The sequence below is a fragment of the Sceloporus undulatus genome, chromosome 6 (genome assembly GCF_019175285.1).
Source record: "Sceloporus undulatus isolate JIND9_A2432 ecotype Alabama chromosome 6, SceUnd_v1.1, whole genome shotgun sequence".
In the NCBI taxonomy this organism is placed as follows: Eukaryota; Metazoa; Chordata; class Lepidosauria; order Squamata; family Phrynosomatidae; genus Sceloporus; species Sceloporus undulatus.
Window position 1 is genome coordinate 73,191,833 of NC_056527.1, and position 20,372 is coordinate 73,212,204.

The following is a 20,372-nucleotide window of genomic DNA, read 5'->3' on the forward strand; positions in this document are numbered from 1 at the left end:
ACATGGCTGATACCACTGCTGTCACCATGTGTCCTTCTCTGCAGGTGCAGGCTGTTAAGGTCTGACACATTCTTCAGAATCAGACATATGCTTACCAGATTCTTGCTTCCTGGTAATCCAGGTTCCCCAGGAGGTCCTGGTGGGCCTGCTACTGCTACTGTTTAAAGAAAACCAAAATAAGGTACATTTTACAAGATTACAGTGTTAATGATGATATGAAAGATGTTGCCAAAGCACTACCTATAGCAATATCCCTTATAAAATAAATAAACTAATGGTACGACTTGTAGAACTTGACTTCCATTACATAAATTTTAATTTGGAGAGCTCAACTCTATCCTTAGTGCCTGTTGCTTTGCATTAAGGTATAAAGCAGGCTTTGATGGTGTTTTAAAATCAGGGATCTCTAGGTAAACAGATAAATACTGGCAATTAGACCAGTGTAATGTGGGGCTTTAAACACATTGGTCAGTAAAAATGGTGAAAGAAGATGCAATCAGGAATTTCCCCCAACGAGTGCTTCTCCTTAGTATACCCTCTGAATAATTCCCCCACTTTCTTGGTGTCCACCAGAGTGCTGGGTTACTTTCTAATTTGCCCTTTACTCAGAAACAATTTAGAAAGTGCCCGGGGGGGGGATATGGCTCTTAATTTATAAAGTTATGAAGAGCCATCTAAATGAAGCATAAATGAAATCACTGATCCAAATAATCTAGTATTCAGCAGTCCTCTGACATTTGTTTCAACCCTATTCTCTGGGAACCTATAATCAGAGATCATACTAAATTTTCTTAATTCAGTAGTTTATTCAATCTGCTCCTATCATTTGTGAGTTATATAAATTACCATTCTTAAATGTAAGAGCTCAGGTTAGAGCAATGATATCCTGAAAATTAGAACCTGAAAATGCACTCTTAGAGGCTTATCACATGAGGCTCCACTCCCACTACAATCACATTCTAATAATAATAATAATAATAATATTTATTTGTATACCGCCCTCTGGCAAACCAATCCGGGCGGTTAACAACAGTAAAATATAAAATATGACAATTAAAAACACTTTATCCCTCCCCCCCCTTAAGACAGTATTAAACAATATAACATATTAAAAACACAATACAAGCATAAAACCAGCAGTTAAAACTAAAAACCCTGATATTCCTCTGTTGATCCTCAACCATCACTAAGATGGGGCCACGGGAGGAATGAGGGAATCAGGGAACCTGGGAACCTGGGCCGGGATGGTTAATCTGGAAAGGCCTGCCTCTGTAAAATGCTATTAAAATAGAATCATGCTTTTACTTTCCACACCTTCAGAACCATTCTGGGACTACAACACCTGCAGTACAGTACACTATACACAACAAAAACCTTCCATGAAGCTGTACACTTCCATCCCTAGAGTCCTTTTCTATGTGTGTGAGGGAGAGAAACAGTGAGTGAGTGTGAGAGAGGGAGATTCCTTGAATGCTGCCACAACTTTGCACACTGGTTGCACATGGGAGGCAAATTAGAGTCATATAAGAAAGCCATTTGACAGGGCCAGGGCCTGAGGGCTTGTTGGAGAAATCCAATGCGGGCACATAATAGACATCAGTAGTGCCACACACAGGGAGGTACATGCTGGAGGTCCTGTGGCTTAAACAGTTGTCAAAGTCACCCATGGCTCTTTCTCATCTTCCTGCCACCAGTGCATTTGGGTGATCATAAACAGAAAACAGCAACTGCAGGAGCACTAAAGCCCCTGGGAGCTGATGAAGGAGCCCATCTATCTGTCCTCAGAGATAGAGTGGGTGGCAGCAGGAGCTGCCCCAGAAAAGAAGGAGAAGCAGGAGAGGAATAAGGGGGTGGGATATCCCACCACATACTGCTAATGTGCAGTTCATCTTGATTGATTTGAATGTTCATTATGTCACCTGACAGAGGATGGAGTCATGTATATATTACCCCCCAATTCTGGTCTGAATTGACAAATTATAGGTAGAGACAAGTGGTCAGAATAAATGATGGGGTCTATTGTTGCATCCCAGGGGTTTTGAAATGAAGAAGTAATTATTCTAGAATAGGAGCAATGAGTATTTGAAAGGAAAGCGTACTCTAGAAAGTACAGAAAGGGTGCAGATCTATCCAGGTATCTACTAAATTAGCTTTGGTTATTCCTTCTGACAGTAGGGAGCACATTAGATTTCTTCTTTTCCAGGTACTAGGATTTATCCAGTTTATAATTTAAAACATCGTCCACATCGTGTACAATCATATTATCCACTACAATTATCTTTAAAACCTGAAAAAAGTTTTCATGAATTTATGCTTATCAGAATTTGGGGACTAAAATGCCTAATTAAGGAGTCTAGTCAGTAGATCTCCTTGAAAAATCAGAAAATGTCCTTATTACCTTTTCTATTAGAAAGTACCAAGAGGGATCAAATAAAATTGCAACTACCCTGGACTTGTTCACGTCCCTGTTCTATATTAGGATCCAAACTTTGATTATGGAAAAAAAATAGGATTTGTACCTTTCCTTTGCATCTCCTGTAGGAATGCTGTATTAGGTTTTAATTGCTTTAGGTACTTAATGAGTGAAGATTTGGAGGCAGAACCCAAGCCCTTAACAATGAAACAGATTATTTTAATCTTATCTGGGTGTCATGTGAAGGCACTGTGAAGGACAAAATGTCATCCATGGGGTTTTAAAGTTGCACAGCATACATAGTCATAGGGATTCAACTAAGAACCAAGTAAACACAGTTAAGGACAACAGAGTGTTATAATCATTTGAAAAGATATCCACATCTACAAGCCACATTTAACAGCAATAACAAAGCATAACTTTTATTCAGTATGAAATAACCAAGAGGAAGAGGGTCTGGGGGTAATGAAAATCTCAGTCTGGTTAGTAAGGACCAATTTCCTCCAGGATTGAAGGGACAAAATTGATATGCCATCAAGGAGCTAAGTTCTCAAATACTGTTTAAAAGAATAAGCAATGTTAAAGAATGGATCATATATTTTAAATACTGCAATAAAATGATGGAGGGTAATGGGAAACATTTTTACATATTAATCATGAGTATGTTTAAATTATTAAGGATTCCCCAAGAGGATATAGTGGATAAGCATTTTTTTTTTAAAGTATTTGAAGGGGTGTCATATTAAGGATGGAGCAAGCTTGTTTTCTGCTGCTCCAGAGAACAGGACCCATAGCAATGGATTCAAACTAGAAGAAACGAGATTTCACCTCAACATTAGGAAAAACGTCCTGATAGTAAGAGCTGTTCCAACAGTGGAACACACTCCCTCTGAGTCTGGTGTAGTCTCCTTTGGAGGTTCTTAAACAGAGGCTGGATGGTCATCAGTCAGAGATGCTTTGATTCTGTGTTTCTACATGACAGGGGGTTGGACTAGAAGGCCATGAATTCTCCATGAATTAAAACAGAATCTTTGACTGTCAAAGACTTTCTGTGTATATAATGCAGCTCATCTAAATAAAAATTAAGGCAGACACAAATCTAAAGACCAAAGCAAGCCTGTAGAAGGGGGCTTGAACCAACCAATTACCACTATGGAGATTATAAATGCCATCAACAATAGTAAATCTAACAGAATACCAGGTCCAGATGGACTTTCATCATTATACTACAAACTTCTTCAAGAAGAAATAACAGAGCTATTGAAAGAAGTGATGAATTGTCTACAAGAGACTTTTCCCCCAGCCTGCAAGGAAGTAGTGATTTCATTGATTCATGGAGGAAAGAGATCTCACACAAGTTAAAAATTACAGACCAAACTTTTTGTTAAACAATTACTATAAATTGTTCGCGAGCATTCTTGCTGGTAGAATTTTTTAAAAATACCATTTGTTATACAGGGAGATCAAAGAGGATAATATAAGACATATTATAGATTTAGTGGAATACCACAAAGCACATAACAAAAAAAAAGCTTGCAGCCTTCTTTTTTGACATAGAGAAGGCATTTGATAATGTATTTTGGAAATTATTATTTTGTGCGATGGAAAAGCTAGATTTAGGAGATAAACTGTGTGAAAACGATTTATCAAAAACAACAAGCTAGACGCAATATAAACGGGGGAAGAACCGAGTTTATAGAAATTTAAAAAGGAATAAGGCAGGGATGCCCATTGTCATTCCTGCTTTTTGTATTGGTCATGGAAGTTTTGTTTCAAAATTTAAGAAATAATGTGAATATTAAGGTGATAAAAGTTAAGGGAATGGGCATTTGCAGATGATCTAATGGTGACTATCAGTGATCTGATCAATGACTCACAAGAACTATTAAGGGAATTAAAGGAATTTGAGCTAACATCTGGATTAAAAATAAATAAGGATAAAACAGCAATAATAACCAAAAACCTGATCTTTTCTGAAATAAAAGAATTGGAAACCACTACTGGTCTTCAAACAAGTTAGAAGATAAAATACCTAGGTATTTGGATATCTAATAAAAACTCTGACTTGCCAGAAATTACGGCAAAAAATTAAAAGAGAGAGAAGTAGAAAAATTGAATCTAACTCTTCTGGGTAAAATAGAGGTGATAAAAATGAATATACTTCCAAAGTTCCTTTTCTTATTTCAAATACTAATAATTAAAAATGAGGTACCATTCAAAGAATGGGAAAAAGGGATTAAAATAATAAAATAAATAAAATCTTTATTTATACCCCGCCCTTCCAAAAGATCAGGGCGGCTTACAAATGCACCGAAGTGCGAGCAGTATACAATTAAAAACACATTAAAACAACAGCAATTCATAAAACAATAAAAGACCCCATTAGCCCAACCTCACGGCCACGAGAGAGGAGGGAGGCCCACAGGATGTTTAGTCGGGGAATGCCTGATTGAATAGGAAGGTTTTGAGACCCTTCCTAAATTGGGCCAGGGTGGTAGATGAGCGGAGCTCTGTGGGCAGCGTATTCCAAAGGGCTGGGGCAGCTATGGAAAAGGATCTTCTGGCCGTAGCAGCCAACCTAGCCCCAGGCACCTTCAGGAGTTGCTGCCCAGATGTTCTGAGGGTGCGAGGCGGATTGTACGGGGAGAGGCGGTCCTTCAGGAATCCTGGACCCAAGCCATTTAGGGCTTTATAGGTAATCACCAACGCCTTATATTGAGCTCGGAAGCGGATGGGCAGCCAATGGAGATCTTTAAGCACGGGTGTTATATGGCTGGTCCTGGGAGCACCAGTGACCAGCCGCGCTGCCATGTTCTGCACCACTTGCAGCTTCCGAGTTTGGTATAAGGGTTGCCCCATGTAGAGTACGTTGCAGAAATCCAATCTCGAAGTTACCAGAGCGTGTACAACAGTTTCAAGGTCCCTCTGGGCCAGGTATGGGCGCAGCTGGCGAATCAGCCGAAGCTGATAACAGGTGCTCTTGACCGTCGCATTCACCTGAGCAGTCAGGTGAAGGGACGAGTCAAGAAGCACCCCCAGACTGCGCACGGAGTCCTTCACAGGGAGCGTGACCCCATTCAGGACAGGTGGAACCACCGCCATTCCTGAACCAGGGGGGCCTATCGCTAGTACCTCCGTTTTCTCTGGATTAAGTTTGAGTCGGTTTTCCCTCATCCAGCCCATTACTGACTCCAAACAGGCCACGAGAGGAGAGAGGCCATCCCCAGTCACTGCATCAGTCGGAGACATAGAGAAAATGATTTGGGTGTCATCAGCGTACTGATAACCCCGCGCCCCATGTCTCCGGATGATCTCTCCCAGCGGTTTCATGTAAATGTTGAATAGCATGGGGGACAGAATGGCTCCTTGAGGGACCCCGGTTTTAAGGGCCCGCTCGCTGGAGCACACGTCCCCCAGCTGCACCATCTGGGACCTCCCAGAGAGGTAGGAACGGAACCACTGGAGCGCAGTGCCCCCGATTCCCACCTCAGCCAGGCGCCCCAGAAGGATACCATGGTCTATGGTATCGAAAGCCGCTGAGATGTCCAAGAGCACCAGCAGGGACACGCTTCCCCTGTCGACGCTCAGACGGAGATCATCGACCAAGGCGACCATGAATTGCCAAATTCATATGGAAAAGAAGGAGAGCAAGGATAAAAATGAAATATCTCCAGGACGCAAAAGAAAGGGGTGGTCTTGCCATGCCAAATCTCAGATTATACTTTGAGGCAGCACTGGATAAAATATTAGCTTACTTTAAAAGATGAAAATTTATTAAATTTAGAAAGTGTAAATCTGAGATTTGGCTAACACGCCTAATTATTTTACAATAAGGAAAAAGTAAATCGTGACTTTAATAATCACTTTGTGAGACAATCTTTAATGAGGATTTAGAAAAAATATATAAAAAAAGAATTTGTTCTAAAATTTGTGTATAGGAATCCCCATGAGGCTTACCTCAAACAAAACAAATAAAAAGACATGAAGTGGATGAAATACAAAGATTTAATCAAAATCAATGAATCTGTATATAGAATAAAAACCAGAGAAGAACTTAGAGAATAGGGCCATCACTTATCTTGATTTTTTTAAATAGACAACTAATAATGGATAAAAACAATATGATATTGGAAAATCTGATTCAGAATTAGAACAAGAGATAATGTCTAATAATGATGCAATATTCTTAAGATTATATAACAGTTTACTTAAAATCTATATGGAGAAGGAAATCATTAAGGAAAATATGATTAAATGGTCCCAAAACTTTGAATTATCAATTGAATTGGATCAATGGGACTTAACATGGAGAACGAGAATAAACTATATTTGTAGCCAGAACATCAAAGAAAATTATTACAAGGTTTTTTTTCAACAGTATTTAACACCTGATAGATTAAGTAAGATTTTTAACAACTGCAGTAATGTTTGTTGGAAATGTGGAAAAGAGAGAGGTTCGATCTATCATATGTGGCAGACATGTGAGAAAGTAGTGGAATTCTGGGATGTTTTTAATTAAGAAGGTTATAAATGTATCTTTGAAATTCTCACCAGAATTTTTTTTAACTTAATATAATAGAACAGATTATAGAAAAAAAATTGTAAAATAATATTCTATTTGTTGTCAGCTGCTAGAATAGTATATGCCCAGAGATAGAAATCAAAAGAAATACCTTCAAGGGAAGATTGGATACACAAGCTACTCGACATGATGGAAATGGACAAGCTATCAAGAGAAATCAGAAATGAACAGTCGAATTCATACAAGGAAGATTGGAATAATATAATAGAATATCTCTGGAAAACTTGAGGGGGGGAATAGTTTTCTAGGGAAAGAATTAGACTAAGGTTAATTAATTTAAGATGTTTAACAACTGGAGAAACAATTTTATTTTTAAAGAAAAAAGATCCAATGATGTTAATTTTAAAGTAAATTTGCACTAGCTCTATTATAACTAATTGGAGGCTTTAGGAAAAACTGTAAGAGTAAGAAGGACAACAACGATTACTTATTATGTTTAACTTATTAATGGATAATCTAAATGCGAATAAGATAGAAACAAAAGCTAGATTGGCAGACAGGAAGTAATGGATATGGAATGTTAGATATATGTGTTGTATTAGTTGTAAGTGTGAGTTTTGGTATGTTTATTGTTAATTGTCATTTGTGGATGGTTTATGAATGATTTGTGATTGTGATTGTTTCTTTTTATATGTAAAATTTAAAAATTCAATAAAATATTATTAAAAAAAGAAGGGGGCTTGGCTGATTTACTAAAATGTTTACTCTTGCCAGATTATAAATTTTTCAGTTCAATCTTCCACCCCATTCAGCTAGTTTAAAAACAACAACATTATATCAGTGATGGAGAAGCCATACTTTCAGTGTAGCAGGTTTTTTGCCTTTCAGCTATTGGCAAGGCTTAGATTCATATGTCCCATGGATTTTTTAAAAGCTTCTCCCCCATCCCTTTGACAGATCATTGCAGGACATTACAAAATGTACCCTCTGAAAGAACCCAGTTGGCTTTAGCAAGGGATAAGTTTCACTCCTCCAAAACTCAGCCATCATGTGCTGGAGTAAAATATGAAAAAGGAAAAGGTTGATTATCTATCAAGTATTTATATTCATTTATATACTGGTATAGCCATATGCTTCTCTGCACATACACATTTCATGCACTGGTACACAATAAAAATGGCGGTATTATACCTGAACCATAGATTGATGGAGGTCCTGGGGGTCCAGGAGGCCCTGGGGGACCAGGCGGCCCAGCTGGTCCAAACCCTGGAGGTCCAGGTAGGCCGGGTACTCCTGGGGGCCCTCTAGGCCCAACAACAGTGTCTCCTTTTGGCCCCTGTCAAAGTAGAAAGTACACACATTTTTTTCTGTAAAATAATTATAATATAAATTTGCAGATGCAGCAGTCTCAGGAGCAGTGGTAATACATGCAGAATGATGTCCTGTAGGAGTGTGAATATTGCAAGTGAGGAAGAATTGGTTCTGCAGTCTTCTCCCCCTATGGAGAGAACAGATGTTTCTGTGCAGTTCTTGTATGGTATTGGCATATTCTGAATAGCAATCTTGCACAAAAGAAACAGTGGCTAGCTGGAAACAATGGGGAATTTTTTGCACACAAAAGTATGGCTGTTGGTTTTTGTTTTTTGCACCAAATCCTACAACGGTCGTGCAAAAAAAACCAAAAAACTTTTAATCCTGCAGAGAAGTGTTCCTAAAACACTTTAGGATGTACAAATACCTGACACAGATGGTGCAAAAGTACAGCGTATAACAAGGTCCACTGTATTGCTAATGTTTTAGTCTTCCCAATTGGGGAAACCCATTTTTCAGCCACAAAACAATTAACAACAAATATTCTTTCCTCCCCTACCATCCTGATCATGTTTGGTTTGTACATCCATAAAAGCCAAACATTTTCATTTGGGGTCTTAAATTATTATTATTATTGGACTCTCTGTACAGTCATTTAAAGTGTCCCTAAGGAAATTGTCTGTGAAACAACTTTACAGCCAGTATGCACTATGTCAGGGGAAAAGCAGGTACTCAGGTATGAACAGACAGGTCTGGATTGTGTAAATTAGCTTAGTTCTCAAACTAAAGGGGAGATTTACATCACAGAATGCTCCTCTAACTGAAAGAAAAAGAGCGGGGAGGGGAGGCTCCCTCCAACTCTACAAGGCCTACATGGCTCCCTCCACTTCTATAATTCTAAAATTTGAAAATGGAGTGTAAGGGTGAGAATAGGAACTCCAGTTAGCCCATTAATCTGCTTGGAGACTAACTCTGTGAAGCATAGGCTGTCCAAGAAATTACTGATGTGACTTAAAGATAATTACCTATTTCAAAAGGTAGAGGAAGGAACAAGGGGATGAACAATCCCTGACTTTGCCCTAACCAATAGGGAGGAGTTCATCACTGGAAGGGGGAAGTGAACATGAACTGCTAGAATTCACAGTCAAACACAAACCTTGGATTTCAGGAAATCTGATTTTATCAAATTCAGGGAAATACTGGATGAAACCCCATGGCTAGAGATGTTAAGCAAAAAAAGAGACCCAGAAAAAGTAGGAGTTCTTGAAAAAGGAGCTGCAAAAACAAAATCACAAACAATCCTATGGAAAAAGAAAAATGGGAAATATATGAAAAAGCCAATGTGGCTGCACAGTAAACTCAAGGAAGAAGTGAATGTTTTTTAAGGATGATAAAATGCTATCAGATCACAGCAAAAAGGCAGAATTGCTCGATACAAGGGATCCAGATCATAAACCAAAATTGACGAGATCATCAGCTATTAATAAATAATAATAATAATTATTTATTTATTTATTTATTTATTTAAAGCCCGCCCAATCACTAGGAATCCGGGCAGGTTACAACAGTAAAAATACATTACAATAAAGTACTAAATGGTCCCTTCCCAACCCCCTCCCCAATAATAAAACTAGAATTAAACAATCAGAGTTTAAAAACAATAAAATGCAATACAGCATTAGTTTAAAATTAAAAACTATTTAAAAACTATTACCTTTGTCATTGTTGTTTGCCTTCAAGTCATTTCCAACTTATGGCAACCCTAAGGTAAACCTATCTCAGGGGTTTCTTGTCAAGTTTCTTCAGACAGGTTTTTCACTGCTGTTCTCTGAGGCTGAGAGAATGTGACTTGCCCAGTGCCACCCAGTGGGTTTCATAGCTGAGTGGGGCTTGAACCCCTGTTCTCCAAAGTTATAGTCCAACACTCAAACCGAAGTTAACCTAAATCAGTTCAAATCTGCAGTCAGATGAACTGCATCCCTGTACTGTACTTGAACTGTACTTGAAGGAACTTGCTGGTGTACTCTCTGAATCTTTTGGTATCATTTTTGAGACACAAAAGATTGCAATAACTACAGGACCATTGCACTAATTTCCCTGGCAAGCAAAGTGATGCTCAAAATTTTGCAGTAAAGACTCCTATTATATATAGAATGAGAAATCCATGAAGAGCACACTGGTTTCAGGAAAGGAAGAGCCACAAGGGATCACACTGCAAACATATGTTGGATAATGGAATGTGCCAGGGAATTTCAAAAGGAAATCTGAATGTGCTTTATTAATTACAGTAAAGCCTTTACTACATAGTCACTGAATGACTACTAATCATTGAACAGTATGTTCCTGTTTTTATCATAGAGCATATTGGCGTAATGGAACGCACCAAGGAATTGCAAAAGAAAATCAGCATGTGCTTTATAGACTGTACCAAAGCCTTTGACTGCACAGATCACAAAAAGCTATGGAACATTCTTAAAGACATGGGAGTGCCACTACATCTGATAGTCCTAATGAGAAATCTGCACTTAGGCCACTGTTAGAACAGAATGTGGGCAAATGGTTCCCAATCAGAATAGGGCAAGGCTGCATATTATAATCACCTGATTTATTCAGCCTGCATGCAGAAAATATCCTATTCAGAGCAAGCTTAGACTCAGAGGCAGGAGGAATGAGGACTGGAGGTAGGAACATCAAGATAACATATGCAGACAACATAACACAATTAATAGAAACCAACAAAAACCTGGAGCAATTATTGAAGAAGGTCAAGGATGAAAGTGTCAAGACAGAATTGATGTTACATTAAGGAAGAAAAGTGCACATGGACGATTAAGAATTCATCCTAGATAACAATAAAATTGAAATAGTTAAAGAGTTCCCATACCTTGGTTCAAACATAAATCAGAACAGAGACTGCAGTCAAGAAATCAGAAGTAAGTTAGGACTGCAAAGGGAAATGAAGGAAATGGACAAGATCCTAAAGAACAAAGACCTAACTCTGAGCACTAAAGTTAGGATAGTCCAAGCCATTGTATTCTGCACTACCATGTACAGATGTGAGAGCTGGACAGTGAAGAAAGCCAACCCAGAGAAAATAAACTCTTTTGAGATGTGCGCCTGGAAAAGAGTGCTGAGGAAACTGTTGATAGCCATGAAGATAAATAAGTGGGTCTTGAATAGATCAAGCCCAAACTATTCCTGGAAGCCATGATGACTAAATTGAAGCTGTTGTATTTTGGCCACAACACGAGAAGGTATGAATCATTAGAAAAAACAATAATAGAAGGTAGGGCAGAGGGAAGCAGAAAGAGAGGAAGCCCACATGCCAATGAATGGACTCAATCAGAGAGGCCATGCGCCTGAGTCTGCAGGACCTGAGCAGAGCAGTGGAGGACTAGGAGTCATGGAGAACTCATCCACAGAGTCATCATGAGTCAAAGTCAACTGGAGGGCAGTTAACAAGCCCAAAGCTGGTAATACAGTCAATTTTAAGAGCCAGCAGATTGCAGATTGCTATAAAAATTAAAAAAACAACCCACAACTAGTGACCTGATCAAAAAAAGATGTAAAATTAGTTTGACAGGATTTGTTCTTGACAAATCCTGTCAAACTAATTTTACATCTTTTTTTGATCAAGTCACTAGTTGTGGGTTGTTGTTTTTTTTAATTTTTATAGCAATCTGCAAATTTATTAGCAACAAACATAAAAACAAACAACGTAACAAATGTGATACTATTATGTGTACTAGTGCACCAATAAAAGGCCGAGGAAAGAATAATGTTTGTCATATTTCATCATCTGGTATTAATTAGCGATTAAGTCCTTCCAAAAGGCCAGTTGATGAGGAGGTAGGTGTGCAAAAAGTCTCCACTGTTGATGATATATTCTATGAAGGGAAACCAGTACTGAATAAGTTTTTCACTGGAAACTAGTCATTTAGCTGCTCTTATATTATGTGACAATTTCTCCATGAGGAGGGAGTCATAGATTTTTGCCCAGCAATCAACCATGTAAAATAACCTTCCTTCCAATTTTTAGTTATTATCTTATGGGCATTTATCAAGCAAAATGTGATAATATTTTTGTGCTTTACAGATTTATTATTGTTAATAAACAGAGAGCGTAGTAAAAGACCCCACTGGATTCAGTGGCTTATTGAGACCCTTCCAACTCTATGATTCTATGGATCCAGAAGTATAGAGGTATATGTCTAGTTCCCTGTAGTTATAAACCACTATTATAATGGTCCATTGTTGTTTGGCACTTTCCATGCTTGCAATGGAAATAGCAGTGAGGGAAGAAACAAGAGGAGGACAGCTGGTTCTGGATTGCCTCTTTCTTGAACGCATGGTTTGGGCAGGGATGACCTTGAGGGCAACATACTCTGGGAGCTGTGGCTTGACCAACTAACCATCCCAAGGTGCAGGCAATTGGCCCAGCAACTCTTCCTATAGCATCTTTTTCAAATCAGCCCCCTCAACCAGGCATTCAAATAAGAGATAGCCCAGAGCTTGCTGCCTCCAGGCCAGTACAGTTAGCTGTTCCTTCTTATTTTTCTCAATGAGAGTCCTGCTTCTTGCCATTGTTCTGCCTTCTCTAATTTTGGTATAACTCTGCTCATGAAAGAATAGGATCTTGGCTTATTTACACACTGAATACACACACACACACACACACACACACACAGTGGATATAAAGCAAGTGAATGGAAGCCATGTGGGATTAATTAAAATGTGCAAATTAGTAAATCTTTCAATTAATCAAGTATGGGTTTAATGAGGCCATTTATTTTACAAAAGAAAACATTACCACTGGTCCTGGTCTTCCTGGAAGTCCTGGTGGTCCTGACATTAAAAACCCTCCATTTGCTTCTCCTTTTTCTCCTTTATGGCCAGTTTCTCCATTCTCTCCTTTCTCACCCTAAAAAAAAAAAAGTAGATATGTGACAGGCTGGTACATTGCGTAATTTTGGATACATGTATAATATCTTTAAATACATACACTTGCTCTTAAAAATGATAGACCAGTATAAAATATACGGAAATACTAATAAAAGGACAACAGTGAGCGTTAACATTTTACAATATTTCAGTGCCATGACTGTAGATTTTGTTATTGGCAGTATACAGTTACCCCTCCTAACTCACAGATCTGAGAACTGCAACCTTGAATATCTGTTGAGGAGTGACCTCCACTATTTTCAATGGCACACACGCATGGGCCGCACACAAGGTGGCATATCCCACTCAAGCCTATGGGGCTTGAATATGCATGAGCTTCCATTTTTGCAAGGGGGTCTGAAACAGATCCCCCATGAAAACGGAGGGCGTTCTGTATTCTGAAATGGGGGTGGGCAACTGCAGCCTCACACATCCATCAACCCTACTCCAAAAGCATTGCCCACCACTGCTTCACAGTACTGTTAGGCTTTGATTGGTAGGAAATGAGGGTCTGAGCAAGTTGGGAACGGGTAACTTGGCTGGTTCAGCTTCATCAGGCCTGGACCAGAGTAAGAAGATGAGCCCTCCTCCCTTTACCATCTATGTCATCAAACCTCAGAGGGAGAGAAAGGCCTCCCAGCTCCATCAGGCCTCGCCTAAAGGAAGGAGGAGAGCTCTCCCTCCAGTCCATTTGCCATGGTCCAGGCCTCAGAGGGAGAGAAGAACTGCTGGACCTGTTCCCCTTCCCCACCACCATTCCTTTTGTGTCATGTCTTTTTAGATTGTAAGCCTGAGGGCAGGGAACTGTCTGAAAAACTATGTGTAAGCCGCTCTGAGAGCCTTTAGGGATGAAGAGCAGGGTATAAATATCGTAAATAAGTAAGTAAGTAAGTAATACTTGAACGTCCTAAAATGTTAATCTGCGTGGTCTTCTTGACAATAGGACAACATGTATACAACTGGCTCTAACATTATCACTGCCTCCCAACCCCCCACCCCACATTTTTAAACATCTTTACCTTCATGATATTTAAGTGGTCAAAATATGCTGATGGAAAAGAAGGACCTGGAAAACAAGGGAAACCATTTGATGTTATTTCCATTTGCACTAAGCCTACGGCTATTTTAGAAATTTTAAGCAGGAGGTATAATGGCTTGTCATATCCATGCAGCAGACATCATTTGAATCTTCTTTGTTACAGATATGTTAACAATTATGTCTGCCACATGTGACACTGTATTTTAGCACAGCTGGAGTTGACAAGTAATTTCACCACAGAAGATCTTTTTTTTTTTTATCAAACAAACATTTATTTTAAAACTATACCATCTTTATTTTTTGCTCCTGGAAACACATTTGAGGTAACTATGTGGCCATGGAGCAAAGTATAACAAAATTCAAAGTATATATATTTGGCCAACTAAAAAGCAGAAAATATATAGTGTAATTTTTCAACTCTTCAATGGCTCCTTCCTCAAGCAATATTTTTTAATCAAACAAACTTTTTTAAAAATCCAAGTGTTTGCATTTTAAAATGTCACTCATAATCACCTGCCTAATATGCTGCTAGCAAAATATCTAACCAATGAGTCAACAAAATATGGAGTGATTTTTTTTCATATTTCAATGTATAGACTACTTTTCTGTTTCTAAAAGCCAGATTAAAATTTTGTTTTAAATGGAAAAAGAGAAAACTACAAAGCAAGTAAATGTATATCATTTTATAAAAAATAATGTCCTTTCTATTGAGACTATTCCAATACAAATGCATCCCATTTATTTTCTGTAGAAAGAAACTGCAAATTATCTTCTGTTGTAGGGATCGGCTCTGTTAATTTATCCATTACTTCTATATTTAAGTAACCATGTTTCCATACTGTCAGGGCTGAGGCCTAGATACCTGCAGCAGCATCCAGATTTTGGGCTCCTGTTCTCCCTCCCTTGCAGATCTCTCTAGCAGTGAAAACATGTTGAGGGGTTTGCAGCACTCCAGAGAGCAGTATTTTTGGGAAATTCAAAGGCTGCAACAAGAAGGAAAAATTGCATTCCTCCCCCTTTTACTGGATCCCACTGTTGGGGAAGTAGAAATGTAACATTTCATGCAGCCAAAGCCATCTAGGCAGGTACCTAGGGCAAGCACAGTACTGACCTTTGAGGGGTACAAGAAAGCTGAGAATATTGCAAAGTCTGCAAAGGAAGATTGTATTGTGCCTGACTTGAATTACAGTGACCTTGGGTCCAAATAGACAGGCCAAAATAAAGCTGTGCTCCAGTCCTTAGGACTGGAGCGTGGCTATGGTGTGCCTTTCGGACACTTAAGACGCATGCATCATTTAAACAGCATACCTTCAAAGTGACCTGAAGCAGCTTTATTTTGGCCTATCTGTTCAGGTCCCTTGCTAACTGCCCTAAAGTGATAATTTGCAACATGTTGTAATATAACATGGACTACAGCAGGTTGTTTCCTCTTATGCAAAATGATGCTAGAAATGGTGAAAAAGTGTGCTTTTAGTGGTTGATATAGTCAAACTCAAAAAATGTGGCATTTTGTTTTTAAGGTTAAGTTGTTAAGCAATAAATAAATAAAAGCAATTCTGTCTTTACATGGGTGTTTTTACTCAGATACAATTTGAAACTAAGATTTCTTTAGTCAGCAAAACAGAAACTATGGGAAATCTTCATCATGGATCTCTCATGTCCTACTTAGCAAGGTTTGAACTAGACACCACAGATCAGCTACCACATATCTCATGCATCATGTATAAAATGGTGTGAAATATACCAAAAGCTATAGAACCCTGTGCCCTAATTTTTTTGAATAGCAGTAGGATGTTGTTACCCCAAAAGTTGGGGGTGGGGAGACTGGGGCATCCCCACCATCTGTGTCAGCTTCTCTTTAAATGCTGGGGAATTGCTTAACTCAAAGAAGTTTGTTAGAGGTTGGGCAACTTGAGTATTGTTTCCTCTTATGTATACCAGTACTAACTGAAGAGGACTCCAAGATTTTTATTTAGAAATATGCAGGAGTGCAACCAAACATACAATAGTAATTCACACACACTCCACCCAGAACTAACCAAAATAGAGGTACAGAAATTGGGTGGCAGAGTTTTAGAAGCATGGAGAGTCTGAAGGGGTGACCAATGAAAGTGGGATATGGTTCAGATAGGATCTACTGCGACACAGTAAGTAGAAGACACACTGTGTATGAACTATGTGCCAGCAGTCTGCAAAGAAGCTAGGTATGAGACTGATCTTTATCTCTGAGATCTTAGTCGTATGGGTGTTAAGTGTTTGCAATGTAACAAAGCTCTTCCCAGGGAATCAACAATGGGATTCTGGAATGACTTAAGGCTTTAACTTCAGAGTAATAAAAACAGTGATTCAATTTAGGATAACCCCAGGATAGATGGATAGGGAAGTTGGTTGGGAACACAGCAGGGGATAGGTAGGAAGTGTTGGCTTACTTGCCCTTGTCTTTGTTTCTAATGTGATAGGATATGCAGAGGAGTTTGGGGAGGGGGAGGAAACGGATCAATCAGCAAATCCATTCAGCTTTTATCTTGATATTACCTGGGTCTTTCACATGTCTTTAGGTCTATGTCTCCTTCTTATGGGAAATTTTCCTGGTGTTCCAAAGGTCATCGTGACTCTTAAGAACATGCCTGATCCAGATTTGAAACTATGAAAGTTTGGAGACCCTGACATGGGGTACGTTGGGTATACTAACAATATACAGTCTGCCCTGAGCATACGCGCCCTTGCCATATGCGGGTTTAAGCTTATGTGGATAGTGAGCGGTGAGGGACAAAATGGTGTGGGAGCGCACCACCATTCAAATCAAAGGGACTCAAGCATATGTGAAATTTGCCTTATGCAAGGGGGAGCAGAATGGATCCCCATGTATGGCAAGGGCAGACTGTAGTGTGATTAACTTTCATAATGTAAAACTATTGGGTTATACAAATATTCTTTGCTATATGTTTCCAATTTAGTCCTTCCAGATTTTATGGAGATGTTTGGATTTATTTATAGAACATCCTCATTCAGAATCACCATCTGAAACCAAAAACAATCTTTTCAGATATGATACCTGGTGGCCCTGATGGACCTCTGTCTCCCTTTTCACCTTTGAGGACCAGTGGGCCATGTACACTCCTGGAACCTGCTTTTAGAAAATATTTCTATGAGAAAACATGGTATCAGTAACAGAGTAATTTTTGCATGGCTTATGACATCAGCACTGTGCAACACATAAACAGATTTCCAACATGTTCTGCTAGAAGGTGCAGTCTTGTAAAGCTCCATTCCTTTTCTTTGCTGACCCAATGAAGGTGTGGTAAAAGTGGCATTTGGAGTGGGAGAAAACTATCTGTTCTCTGTCAGAAAAAGACACACTTCCTTTCTATCTTGGAAGACGTTAATTCTTAGAACAAATATATATGACAGAGCAGGTGTGTCTTTCCCAACTGTAGCCCCTTGTTCCTGCTTTATACACCTGGAAGATGTGAAAGTTTTTTTTCATAGAATCATAGAATCATAGAATTGTAGAGTTGGAAGAGACCGCAAGGGCCATCCAGTCCAACCCCCCGCCATTCAGGAAATCACAATCAATTGGATCAGGGAATGGGGATTAGAAATGGTAAAGATCTTGAAAAGAAAGCACCATTGCAGCCTCTGAATATAACAATATGGAGGCAGGATAACAAAACATCTCAAATTGATCCTGCTTTCAGATGAGTCTATGGTTTCATTTTCTCCCTTTCAGTAACAATTCTATTCGTAAATCATTTCCAAATGAAGAACAATGAGTATGTCTAAAATAAACTAAGAAGAGAGTTATTTTTGTACAACACAGGGAGCTACCTCAATACAAATAAAATAATACCATTCTTATTTCACACCAGATGCAATCATTATTCTTCATTATGAAATGAGTTTCAGATATAACTGTTACTATAAGTCAGGAAAAAGGAGCAGAGAGTCACCTGAAACATACCAAGAAAAAGGTGGTCAATTTGCATTGTTACACAAGCAGCAATAAATGTGGATGCTTGGAATATTGATTCCTATTATCTAAAAGATTTTCAGGAAATCCAGAAATATTTTTACTTTTATTCTTTGAGCATCAAGGGGACATTCCAAACCACAGGATGGTACTTGCTTTCTTCCAACTCTATGATTCTATGAGTGAGCAGGAAGATTTACCTACTGGTTATTGTTTCTCTAAGAGGAGGATCTGTCCTGCCTCCTAGACCAGACTGACCTTCAGGAGGTCAGTATGGAAGAGCAAAACCAGCCCTCAACCTCTCTCTGGAACACTTAAACTACTTATCAGGAAATAAAATAGTATCCAGACACTTTAGAACACCGGAACATTTATGGGTAGTCCAGTCTAACACCAACATCCACATGTTTAGGAATTCCAAGACATAGATGTATTAGTCTGGAAAATCAGTATGCAAAGGGATCTTGTAGCACCTTTGAGACTAACTGAAAGAGAGAAGATAGCATGAGCTTTCATAGACTTGATCCCTTTGCACATTCACATGTAAGGCAAAAATAATGTCTTTCCTTTTGGAGGCAGGGGAGGGCAGAACACCCTCTGTAATTCTGAGAAAAGAGAAATTCACCATTAGAAAATCGCATTTTCTCCTGAGCTTCAGGAAGGAATTTCATAGAACAATGAGTCAACAACGGCACTTGTGAGTAGCCTTCTAAGGATAATGGAATCATGTACTACTTCTCTTTGCCAGACTTTATGGTCAAGGTAGAGGAAAACATGTAAGTTTTTAAGAAGTTATTCATGAAACTCAGATGTTCATGAGGGTTGTCTAGTGAAGGCCTTGGAACCCAACTAATCCCTCAAATGCCACCCTCAGAATCTGTCCCGATTGATGTATGTATATGTGTGTGTGTGTAAAAATCCTGTTTTACACTCCGAAAGCCAAACATCACTAGAAAAAAAATTAAAAACTGTTAAAATGTTGTTTCAAGGGATCCTCCACTCACCCAAGAAGTTACACCCAAGAATAGTTTCAAATGGACTGAGAATGACACACCATCACTTCTGGTGGTCCAAATTGGTGCCAAGATGATTGACTGCTCCCTTAGGAGGTTCAAAACAGCTGAAAATGGGAACCTCTGAACTCTGACCACCCCTGATCTTGGATCTGCAGAATCAATATTCCCTTGAACAATGAAAAACATTGCCTTGCTTTTTCTGATATTCAATGTTTGGTCTAAATGAAATTGGAATGTTCTGCTCACATCCAAGATGTGCCAGTTCCAAATTTGGAAGGAAGATTAGGAAATTTCTTGTACCTAGTGAATTATAAGGTTTACATTAAACACAAATGCTAGGGGAAGCCAGGTTTCAAACTACCTTTTCTGTTTGAAAAATATGTAATTTCAGATTGGAGGTGAGGGCCCTAACTCAGAAATCTATGTAGATGATATGGTAGCCAATAGGAAAGCTGCTTTGAACTTAAGTAATTTGCAGTGTAGTGGTTTGAACATTGGACTATAACTCTGGAGACCAGAGTTCAAATCCCGGCTCAGCAATGGAAACCCACTGGGTGTCCTTGAGCAAGTCACACTTGCTCAGCCTCAAGGAATGGCAATAACAATCCCCCTCTGAAGTAACTCTGAAGAAACCTTACAATAATGGATTGTAACAGTAAGTATTCAATATGTCATCCTGTATTCTGTGAAGGAGACATCCTGTATTGGGATATACCCAAGCTTACATTGTGTTGATGGGTGGGATAGTGGCATTTAATATGCCAGAATCTGCTGAAGAATCTGCAGAAGAAAACTTGCCCATTTTGTAGGGCCTGGTGAATGTAGAGGATTCTGACCATACCAGAGGTTTAGAGTAGGAGGGGAGGGGGGTTGGTGGAGAAAGTAGCTGTGGCTGCTGCTGATTTGGTAGAGTGGGCAATAACATGTGATGATGTTTGGGCAGGTTTAGAGATTTTAGGGCTTTGGAGGTTAAACCTACTACTTGGAATTGGGCTTTGAAATGGACTGGAAGCCAGTGCAGATGGCAAATGTTGGAATAATAAGAACATAGAATTTAGAACTGAAGCCTCAGCTCCTGAATAACTCACCATCGGTCACTTCTGGGTTTCCAGGGTGATCAGTGCCTACCTGTATATAGAGCAAATACATTCAGAATGCAA

General features: G+C 39.0%; 1 protein-coding gene across 1 annotated transcript in view; it reads right to left on the reverse strand.

Annotated features, from left to right (window-relative positions):
- The window catches only part of COL15A1 (collagen type XV alpha 1 chain), a 194,828-nt gene that overhangs the window by 11,168 nt on the left and 163,288 nt on the right, over positions 1-20,372 (reverse strand). Inside the window, 6 exon segments of the mRNA XM_042475322.1 lie at positions 96-157; positions 8,127-8,271; positions 13,057-13,167; positions 14,207-14,253; positions 17,282-17,353; positions 20,301-20,340. Coding sequence (XP_042331256.1) covers positions 96-157; positions 8,127-8,271; positions 13,057-13,167; positions 14,207-14,253; positions 17,282-17,353; positions 20,301-20,340 — 477 coding nt within the window.